The sequence below is a fragment of the Rattus norvegicus genome, chromosome 1 (genome assembly GCF_036323735.1).
Source record: "Rattus norvegicus strain BN/NHsdMcwi chromosome 1, GRCr8, whole genome shotgun sequence".
NCBI lineage: Eukaryota > Metazoa > Chordata > Mammalia > Rodentia > Muridae > Rattus > Rattus norvegicus.
Window position 1 is genome coordinate 210,837,176 of NC_086019.1, and position 11,578 is coordinate 210,848,753.

Below are 11,578 nucleotides of genomic sequence, written 5' to 3' on the forward strand. Positions count from 1 at the left end.
GTGGAGTCTAACTCTACAGCTCTCCTCACCTATGCCCCTAAGGAAACTTCTGTCTCCAAAACCAAAAGCCAAGGACTGAGGGACCTAAGGCTGGAACTGTGGCCTGTGTGAACCATGCCTGCTTTCTCTACAACTTAATACTAGAGGAAGCTGGTACTTGCCAGAAAGAAACTCCCAGAGACTTTACCACAAACCAGTAGGGAACTAGGTAAGACCCTGAATTCTTCCCTCCCACTGACTACCAAGCACCTGGCCACTGAGGACCAGCCTTCAGGACGGATTAGCTCTGCAAAGCCAGAGAGATAAATAAGGCCTTTATATACACAGAAGCACAAGGTGGCAGTGGGGGATTGACAGGTGGTGGCAGCAGTGGGCTTGGCAGGGCAGGGCAGAACTGAGGTCCTGTTAGTGGGAAAAGATGCCCCGGAAGCGGGCTTTGTCCTCCTCATCCTTCTGCCGGATCCGTGCCTCCAGGGCCCGCAGCTCTCTGCTTACCACAGGCGCCAGGGCAGGGTCGAGCTCCAACACCTTGGCAAAGTCAGCCTGGGCCTCCTGGGCATTCCACACAGCAGCATGGGCCTTACCCCGCTTGAAGTAAGCCTTGACATTGTCTGCGGGGACACCAGAAAGCAGAAGGCATGCAAGCGGCATGAGAGGAGACTGGCCAGCCTGTCTTCTGGCACTAGCCCACCATGGGGAGAGCTGGTACACTCTGAACAGCAAACCACCCATCACACTGTACCACTCATACTTCCTGGACACGACCCCTCCCTGCTGGCATGGAAGCTCTGGTCAGGCTCTTGTGGGGAGCTCAACTGAGGGAGATGTTAAAGCTGAGGGTCAGGACCAAGTGCCCACAGCGCTGGGTGGGAAGAGGCCAGTCTGAAGTGCAGAGGGCCTGGTGCTCACCATCATACTTGTTGAGGATGGAGGAGCAGTGATCCAGCACCTCATAGTACTCCTGAGCCACCAGCTTGCACTGGCAATAGTTGAGTAGCAGTGGTGTGATCTGCAAGTCCAACTGGATCCAGTCGGGTGATCCAGGCTGCTCCTGGGGTGTGGGGAGGCAAGGACAGTGGAGACGATGAGACCTGGCCCTAGCCTCTGCTTCCTCCATGTGTCCCTCCCCACACATGTCCCTCTGAGGATACCTTCATCTGCAGGTTCTTGAGGCAGGCAATGGCATCGTAGTACTTGGCAGCAGCCTCCTTCACCTGCCCCTCACGGTATAAGCGGTTGCCCTCTTGGTGGATGAGTGGTACTGCCTTTGCTTTCTCCTCATCTGTCATTGCCCATGGGTCCTGCTGGTAGGTGCCAGGGCTCTCCACCTGCCAAGGCAGGAACCAATTCAAAGCAGAGGCCATGGGGCACCTTGGAGTCCTCTGCAGCAAACCTGATCAGGCCTCTGACATTAGGTGCTGGAAACCATGTCCCCTGACCACTTGTCTCTCAGCACGCACTCATCAGCCCCTGCATGCCGGGGCATACGGAGTACCAAGTACTTCACGTAACAGTGAGGATGATGGCAGACACCCACGCCCTGGCAGAACATGTTCCATGGGAAGTAGCCTATGTAGACAAGAGGAGCTACCTAACCCCTCACCTTCAAAGCACGGCCAGCTGTGGAGGAAAAGATGGGCTCAAGGACAAAGCACAAGAGTCAAGGTGGTGATCAGTGAGGCCTGAGAGGCATGGGGCCCTAGGAGCGTCCAGTTTTCCTATCCTTGCCCCTTTCCACAGACCAACCCTGGGCAGCGGGATACAGGAGGTAAAGGGGGTTAGTGTCACTTTGAGACAAAGGGGAGGGTCTCACCTTCAGCATCTCGATGTGGAAGATGAGGGGTTGAGGGTTCTGCTGCAGGGCGTCCAGGTCCGCATGACCCAGGGAGCTATGCTCATGCATTTGAGCAATTCCACAGCAATGCCGCTGGCCCTCCAAGGGGTCCTTGCCCTCAGCGATGTTGCGGAGGCTCTTGGCCACCAGAGGATACAGGACTGTGTGCTGCAGGGGGGAGGCAGAGGCACCGTCAGTGTTTCTCAGGTGCTCACTGGGCACAAGAGAAGTCTCAACATCACCACCCACACAGGGAAAACCAGGAGGCTTTTCTCCCTCTGCTTGGTTTCTTCCTTCCTTCCTTTCCTTTCTCCCTTCTTTCTTTCTTAATTTTGTTTATTTTGTTTTTCTTTCTTTGGGGGAGGAGAGTGGGGTTCAAGACAGAGTTTCTTCATGTATCCCTGACTATCCTGGAACTCACTCTTTAGACCAGGCTGGCCTCAAACTCAGAGATCCCCCTGCCTATGCCTCCTGAATACTGGGATTCAAGGTGTGCATCACCGGTGCCTGGCTTCCACCCTCACAGTGGAACTTTGCCATGATCTCTGGCCACCAAATCCAGCACCTGCCTAATTCACAAACAGACCAACAATTCCCTTCTGTGTCCTATTGGTCTTGATCCAGTATTAGGCTCTCCTCTTTCTCCCCTCCAGGCCCACAAGCCAAGCTCCTTACCACATCCCGTTCCCAGCACCACCTCTTCCTTCTGCTGCCCACTTCTATTCGTGCAAAGGCCCACCTCAGAGTCAAGCACAGGGCAGCAGCTTCAGATCTCCAGGGGAACTGGGCGTGGTGGTGTACACCTTGGCAGATGGATCTCTGAGCCCTGAGTCTGAGGCCATTCTGGTCTACATGGTAAGTTCCAGAACATCCAGGACTACAAAGAGACCCTGTCTCTAAAATCAACACAACCAAACAACAACAAAAACAACAGCAGCAACAACAACATAAAGAATCCCCAGGGGAGCTGCCTGGTGCATTGGTGCAACCATTATTACTAAAGAAACCATACCTGTTTCTATCTAAGGAGTAGGACTGAGTATGTAGCTCAGAGGTAGTTAACAGCCCAGCATGTGCAATGCCCTGGTTCAGCCCTCAGTACCAGGACAGACAAAACACTGGAAAGACGGAAACAGAAGACTTAACCTAGAACCCTTAGAAAGATGTAGGGATGGTGGAACTCATATAATGGACTCCTCACTGTCCCCTGCTCTATGCACACGGTAGATTACCAGCAGACATCCACACGCAGATGGTTTTGGACAAAGGGCTCTGCATTGGCTCCAGTTGGAAGCAAGAGGTTCCCAGTTCCCATCATGTGTGGGTACAATTAGACAGAGGCCAGATCCTGACTATCACACAGGACATGAGGGTAGAAGAACCCAGAAGAGGGGTTCAAGAAAACCCTTAGCAGTCAGGGGGACTTCCCAGCAGTGATAACCATGAATTGGCTTTGAAGCCTGAGGAGAGGGCAAGTGATAGGAAATGAATGAGAAGGAAGAGCAAGGAGTTCGTTGTCTAGGAGCAGACATGTGAGCAGCCACATATAACCCACCCTAATAGTGACCAAGAGCCATAGAATGTGAGGTAATGGGTCCTATGGGCCAATTGCAATTAAAAATGAGTCCCTAGCTGAAGTCTGGTTTATGGACCAGGAAGAGAATAGAGACCAGGATGCAAGCCTGGTGGTGGTTTGAGAGAATGCTAAGATTAAAGGCATGCATCACCACCTCCCATCTTTATTTAGGCAGTTTGTGGCCAAGCCAGGGCAGGGGCCCTGAGGATCAGACATAGAGCATGTCTAGACAAATGCCGCAGAGCCCAGAACTGTTACCTTGACATCGCAGAGGAACTGGGCCGTCTCCCCCTCACGCATGGTACGCACGATGGTCTCCCACACAGGCAGCTTGAACTTCTTGCCGATGATGAGCTCCATGGGCTTGCCGCGTGCTCGGCTGTCATCTATGACGGAGCCCTCCGGGTCACTATGCAGCGTCCGGAAGTGGAAGGTGGCCTGCGAGACCACATGGGACATCAGGTGAAGGAACAGAGCCCCACTAAAGTCCCAGCTCAAATACAGTGCTTGTAAACACAAGGGATGATACTCTCCTCGGACCGCCAGCTAGCGCTGCACCTGGCTCTATCCCATCATCTCAGTGAGAGCCACATCTCAGTGAGAGCCACGTCTCAGTGAGAGCCATGTAAGGACAGGGAAGCAAGAGGATGAGAGCCCGTGGATACTGGGGGACAGGGCTGAGACAGCTCATTTTCTTTTTTTTTTTTTTTTTTTTTTTTTTTTTCCGGAGCTGGGGACCGAACCCAGGGCCTTGCGCTTCCTAGGCAAGCGCTCTACCACTGAGCTAAATCCCCAACCCCCCGAGACAGCTCATTTTCAATCATGCTTTCAACATAGGCCTACTGAGCTCCTACTATATGCCTACACTCTGTGTAAGACACACAAAGAAACATAAGACGCCACAGAGCCACTGAGGAGCTCCCACGGTCTTTCTAGAATAAAGGAGGGAGAGCCAGACGAAACCATATGCTATGTTAGTGGAAAATGAATTTGCTTTTTTTTAGCATTTTAAGAAAAAAAATTTACAGAAGTAGGGCAGGGGTTTCTCCAAGGAGGCAAATTTTAAGCAGAGAATAGGAAATAAGAAATAAAGAAAAGAGTGTGTCAGGCAGGGGACTTAGGTAGTAAGTTTCTAGGCCAAAGGAACAACAGGTACAAAAGCACACAATGGATCAAAGTGTGGGGTGTTCAAATCAGCAAGGCCAGTGCCACAGTGTGAACAAGGAGTGCAGACTCCACAGAGTCCCAGCAATGAGTAGGGTTGAGGTCCACAGGCACATAGACCATGTTGAGGAAGTGAGTTTTTACTCTGAAATGAGAGCCACTGGTTGGCTCCTAGCAGAAGTGGGATATAATCCAATTTAGGTTCTTGTTGCTGTGATGTGGTCACTTTTAAAGGGATGAGGATAGTAGGAGGGGGCAAAAATGGACAGTTTCTGTATGATCCTGGCAACTCTGCCTGGACTAGAGTCAGCACATGGAACAGATTAAGACTGTGTGGTTGGGGTTGGGGATTTAGCTCAGTGGTAGAGAGCTTGCCTAGCAAGCCCAAGGCCCTGGGTTTGGTCCCCAGCTCCGAAAAAAAGAAAAGAAAAGAAAAAAAAAAAAAAAAAAGACTGTGTGGTCATAGCTGGGCATGGTGGCTCCCATCTTTAAGCCCAGCACTCATGAGGCAGAGACAGCTGTATCTTTTGAGTTCAAGGCCAGCCTGGTCCACAGAGTAAGTTCTATGACAGCCAGAGCTACACAGAAACCCTGTCTCAAAAAAACCAACCAACCGTCCAAACAAACAAACAAGAATACTGTGGTGCCATTCCAACATCAAGGGCAGAAGGGTGAGGGGAGGTAGACACCCACATTTGGGTGTAATCTGGGCATGGAGTCATTTCAAAAAGTTGACTCTAGATAAGATCATGTTAGAGTGAGGGCAGCCAGAGGAAAGCTTGAGACGGAAATCTCAACAGGATATGGTTAGCTGAGCCCACACTCTTAACTGGTATGTGGCTGTGCTGACTCTCTGAAGTCGGTTTCCACATCAGTAAAACAGAATCACCCATACCTGTCTAGCACTGTGGGAGATGAACCATGAACATGAACCTCCGGGTTCACTGGGCTGGGCCTTCTCTTTTACTTTTCTTCTTGGGATAAAATCCAAGGCCTCTACATCCTAGACTCTACCACTAAGCCCCATCCCTAACCCTGGTGATATTTTTATATTACATTTACTTATCTATTTGGGGGCTCACATATGATACAGTATTTGTATGAGATCAGAGAACAACTTGCAGAAGTCACTTTCTCCTTCTGCCATCGAGGTCCTGTGGATCTGACTCAGGTCATCAGTCTTGGCAGCAAGCACCTCTATTCACTGAGCCACCTCACCACTGGAAGACTGTCTGTGCTGCTGACCCCCCAGTGATTGTTTAGTCCTGCCTGCTCCTATTTGCTGGGTGCCCCTGCCCACAACTCCTCTGTCCTTGTATTGTATCCTAGTCTGTTCCATCTGGAATCCCTCTTACCGGGCTTCCTCCAAAGCCTGCTCTCTACCTCCATCGCTCTAATTTTTAAAGCTGTGTCTCATTAAGTATCCCTGGCTGGCCTTGAACTCATGATGTAGCCCAGGCTGCTCTTTAACTTTCAATCCTGCTGCCTCAGCTTCACCAGTGGCTGAGATTGTAGGCCTATGCCACTAGGCCCAGCTTGGAGATACCTTTTTCAAGCAGGGCTGATCACTGCCACCACAGGCCTGCTCTCTCTTTCTCTCAGCATTTACCCTCACATCAGGTTCTCTGCCTGGTGGCTTAACACCACGGGCCAGCGGGCATACTTTCATTCACAGAATTCTTCCTTTCGACTTCACTGGTATCAGCTCACACGGTTATTAGAGATCTACAGCAACAGAGCAGGGAAACCTAGAGATACGGAGTGTCTCAGGGAAGGGGTACCTGAGCTCGGTGCCCAGATATGAAAGCAGTGCTACCAGCTATCAGAAAGCTGATGTAGGAGTTTGGTCTGGAAAACTAGATCGCTGGGACTCTGTGTTTTTTAGTTCCAGGACCTCAGTTTCCCTATGTAAACAATGAGGGTTGCCCTAACTGCATGAGCTTTGAGCCTTCAAGTACAGGTATCAGCACTGAGGTCACACCCACACCAAAACCCCCATTTTGGGATGACACAACACACACAACACACACACACACACACACACACACACACACACACACACACACACACCACACACATACATACACACAACACAGACATACATACACACAACACATACACACACACCACACACACACACACACACACACACACACACACACACACACACACACACACACACACACACACACACACACACACACACCGGTCCAATGTAGTCCTAAAGCAAAGCCAAGGGGCGGAGTAGACATATCTGAATTTACTCCCACTTAAATCCAAACCAATCAGCGTCGAGCTCCGCATGTAAGAGGTAGGGTGACTAGCAGCTGCGCTTTGGGCATGCGCAACCTCTCACCTACGGCCTCCTCCCGCCTCGCATGCGCACCGCGCTTCAGAAGAGAGGCTGGGAAAAGGGGGAGAGGATGGACACAAACCTTAGTGCCATCCTGAAATTCCGGCAACTCTCCTCGGCCCTCCTGTATCACACGCTTTTGGATCCCGTCCTCTCGAAGTCTTGCGATGAGATCCGCCATCCTCCTTCCCCGCTGCTCCCTTTCGGCAACTTCCGGACTCGCTCGGTAGCTTCCGGACCTGTTTCGGCAACTCCTAGAGCCTGGGCAGCTTCTGAGCAAGCGCCATTTTGACTGAGGGCAGAAGCCAAAAAGGGAGGGAATGAAGGAAAGAGCCGTGATTGGTTCTTAATGCTGCGGCTTTACCGCGGAGCTGGGGGCGGGCCCTGAACCTGCTTAGGGGCGGAGCCTAACCAGTGGGACGCGACTGTGGCCTCCCCTGCCAGTTGTGCTCAGTTGGCTTTATTGGGACTGCAGCTCTAGTAGCTGTGTGCCACTCCATTTAAGTTATAGATGCCCTATTTAACGGCATTCCAGTTAGAAAATAAAAAACGAAAAAAACAGCTCCACCTGTGTATTCCCTTTGGCCCTTTTTATTTTGCATGCTTAGCATAAATTATGACATCTAGATTCTGGAGTCTAGATTCACTTGTCTTCAGAAAAAAAGGGAAGGAAGCCTGGTGTGGTGACACACACTTAAAATACCAGTACTCAGAAGGTGGCAAGCAGAAGGATCAGGAGTTCAAAGTCATCCTTGGTTATACATAGGCCAACATGGGGTACGTTAAGCCCCTCAGTTGGTTAAATGGTTTGTCTTAAAAATAATAATAAGTGGACTGGGTTGGGATGTAGCTCAGTGGTAGATTACTACTTGGAATTGTTTAACTATCCCCTCCCCACCCTTACCCCTTAAGAGTTTAGGGTCAGTATCCCCATGGGAACCCCAACGCGTTGGGTTTGGATGAATCTGGGTAGTGCATAATAAGTGCCCCTACATATTAGAGAAAAAATGGATGGTAGGAAAGAGCTACTTTAGGGGAGAAATGGTCTGTCTCTCCTCCTGGAATCTAGCTGTAAACAGCAGCTGTGAGACTTTCCTGCTCTCACAAGGTAGGGGAGTCTTGGGACCTCTGCAGTGTCTTCATCCCTCATCATAACCAGGAGGATTAGTGTGTTTCCCCTGAGCCCCAGGTGCTAAGTGCTTCACACACTTGACTGCTTCACTTTCCAGCAAGAAGTCCTCCGAGAAGGGCTTCTGAAGGGAAGAGGAAACACACTTGGTTTTGTTTTCCATCAACAGAGAGCTTACAGGCAAGCTATACCGAATGTTAGTAAAACATAATCTGCTGTGCTCGTGTTCCAGAAAGTACAACAGAAGGAAGGCTGACTGATATGGCTGATAAGTATACACCACTGCATGGAAGATATGAACAGATAAAAATAATATATTGGGCTGGCGAGATGGCTCAGCAGTTAAGAGCATTGACTGCTCTTCCAGAGGTCATGAGTTCAAATCCCAGCAACCACATGGTGGCTCACAACCATCTGTAACATCTTCTGGTGTGTCTGAAGACAGTGACAGTGTACTCATCATATATAAAATGAATAAATAAAATCTTTTTTAAAAAGCAATTTAAAAAAAATAATATATTATCCAGGTGGCTGTGGTGCACACCTTTAATCCCAGCACTTGGGGGGCAAAAGCAGGCAGATCTCTGAGTTCAAGGTCAGACTGGTCTATAGAGAGAGTTCCAGGAGAGCAATAGCTATACAGAGAAACCCTGTTTTGAAAAACCAATAATAACAATAACAACAACAACAATAATAATAATAATGTTAATCTAGGGACTGAGGGTGTATCTCACTGAGGGTGGAGCATTTGCCTGGCATTCGAGAGGCCCAGGGTTCTTTCTCTAGCATACACACCCACAAAGTAAGCTAATTGAATACACTACATAATCCTACCAATATTCTCAGTGAACTATCGGTCATGAAAAAATACTGTATGGGCTGGAGTGACGGCCAGCGGTTAAGGGCACTGGCTACTTCAGGGGATGTGAGTTCCATTCTCCACACCCACATAGGCCTTCATAACCTCCTGTTCCAGCACACTAAATGTGCTTTTGTGGCCTCTGTGGGCACCAGGCACAGGTATAATGTACATACACATTTAAAAATGCTGTATGATCCCACTTACTGAAGTGTCTGCACAGGCAGCTCATAGAGACAGAAAGTAGAATGGTGCAGTGGGAATGGGGAAGTTGTTTTTTAAGTAAATAAGGACTGAGTTTCTGTTTTACAGAGTTAAAAAGCCCTACAGACTGACTGGCCATACAATACTGTGAATACATAACTGAACTGGGCAGTTTGAAACTGCGAGGGTGGCAAGTTAATGTTATGTGTATTTTACCCCAAGAACAAATTTTGTCTCAAACACACACACACACACACACACACACACACACACACACACAAATGCAAGATGAGACAGACTAAAGAGCAAGTAGTATTTCTCCCAATGATGTAAGACTGGCATAATGTGAGATAGATTTATTACACAGACAACTTAATGGGAAAAGTACTTGAGACAGAGTGGTAGGATGGCTCTGTGGTGTAGAGTGCTTGTTGCTCTTCCAGACAACCAGGGTTTGGTCCCTAGCACCCACATGGCCACTCACAACTATCTGTAACCCCAGTTTGAGGGATCTTCTGACCTCTACAGGTCCCAGGCACACCATCTGATACACTGGTATGCATGCAGGCAAAACACTCATACACATAAATTTATATAAATTTATATAATTTATATAAAAGAATGTCAGGGCTGGAGAGATGGCTCAGAGGTTAAGAGCACTGACTGCTCTTCCAGAGGTCCTGAGTTCAATTCCCAGCAACCACATGGTGGCTCACAACCATCAGTAATGGGGTCCGATTCCCTCTTCTGGTGTGTCTGAAGACAGTGACAGTGTATTCACATACATGAGATAAATAAATAAATCTAAAAAAAAAAAAAAAGAAAGTACAGAGAAGAGAGGGTCTGGTAAAGGCATCTGCCACAGGCTGATAATCTGAGTTAGATGCCCCTGAACCCACATAGTGGACAAAAACATGCCTACTCCCAGTAAGTTCTCTGACCTACATGTGTGCCGTAACATAGGCATGCACACACAGACTTGTGTGCAAACACAATAAATAAATATGTTAAGGCAGGAGGGAGGAGAAAAAAGGAAGAGGAAGGAAGAGTGACAGAGGAAGGAAGGAAGGGAAAGGGAAGGCAAGAAGGAAGAAAGAAACCATGTGTAATGGTCAGCCTGTAATGCCATCATTAGGCTGAGCCAGGAGACCTATGCATTGTCTACATAGCAATTTTCAGCCTGGTGAGAGCCACATAGGAAGATGCCAGTGTCGAAAATACCTCACCAATCAACCAAAAAGGCCAGGGAAGGAGAGAAGCATCTCTTTGTGTCCATCAGAACTACCAGCTCTTAGGAAACTGGATGCCACCATGGCCTGAGAGAAAGGCCTTGGGGTAGGTGTTAAGGTAAACCCCCTATGACCTAGACAACCACCTGCTGGAAGAGGAGGCCTCCTACCATCCATAATAGACAGCAGTGATCTATGCATGAGGCAACCTCAGCCTGATTGCTGTGGGGATGAGTGCTGGAAGCCCAACTGGTACCTCGCCTATAGTCAATAGAAACAGCAAACAAGAAGCATGTGGAAAAATGGAAAAATGCAAACAACAGAATGCACTTGATCCGGGACACCATGTTTGTAAATTGCAAACACACCCACACAGAAGACAATGCCATGTGTGGGACGGGACAGGCAGGGTCTGTTGAAGCACTGTGAGGCTAGGTCTTGGGAGAAAAAGGGAAAGATGGAAAGGAAGGGGAGGAAAAAGGGAGGAGGGAATGGGAAAAGGGGAGGGAAAAATGAATTACAACAAGCAGAGAGGAGCCTCTTTCACCATAAACTGAGAAATTGGGTTGACTCAGTCCTTTATGGGAGATCATAAAATGAGAGGGTGGTTGGACATGGAGGAGGACAAACACTTTGTGAGCTAGGAAGATGTAGGTTCAAATCCCCGATGTACCACTTTGGCAAACTGCCTACTCGGTCCTGTCACAGATATTTATTGAGCATCTATTCAGTTCCAAACACTCTTGAGCACGGAAGAGAAAGCAGTGAACAAAGAGAAAGCTTCGTTGGAAGCTGTGGTGAGTAGGATGGAGGAACAGGTCCAAGAGTTTCGATAGCACAAGAGTGCGAGCTAGAACGCAGGCCACCCCATGAGGTTTGAGCAGCTGGGCATAGAAAGCAGCCACACATCCACCCACACCCACCAACCCAACGCCCCACCTCCCCTACCTCCCCAACCTTCCCCACACCCACTCCACTCTTACAAGAGCAAGCCTAGATAGTTCCGTCACAGCCCGGGCTGTCGCTCACCAAGGTAGCCTCTGGGTGGCGCCGCGAGTCCCGCTACCCGCGAGACTCTGACGTGATTCCCGAATCAACTCGGCATTCTGCACTCAGGCCTGTGGAGGAGGAGCGGGCAGGGCGGGGCCGTTGTAGAGGGCAAATCTTCGCTCCTAGGGCTACAGGGCAGGGCCTGCAGGGGCGGGACCTGTTTGGTGGGCGGGGCCGTGG

General features: G+C 49.4%; 1 protein-coding gene across 2 annotated transcripts; it reads right to left on the minus strand.

The window, feature by feature from the left end:
• Positions 1-297: 297 nt before the first annotated feature.
• Aip (aryl-hydrocarbon receptor-interacting protein) lies at positions 298-11,516 on the minus strand. 2 transcript variants are annotated; one of them, XM_006230700.5, is made up of 7 exons: positions 11,378-11,516; positions 7,010-7,219; positions 3,669-3,848; positions 1,814-2,002; positions 1,152-1,328; positions 910-1,051; positions 298-611 (listed from the first exon to the last, which is right to left on the minus strand). In XM_006230700.5, the coding sequence occupies exons 2-7, from the start codon at positions 7,106-7,108 to the stop codon at positions 406-408; spliced, it is 993 nt and encodes a 330-aa protein (XP_006230762.1). In that variant the 5' UTR covers positions 7,109-7,219; positions 11,378-11,516; the 3' UTR covers positions 298-405. The 2 variants fall into 2 exon arrangements, with proteins under 2 accessions (XP_006230762.1, NP_758830.2); NM_172327.3 differs by having other exon boundaries at positions 11,332-11,459.
• Positions 11,517-11,578: the final 62 nt, after the last annotated feature.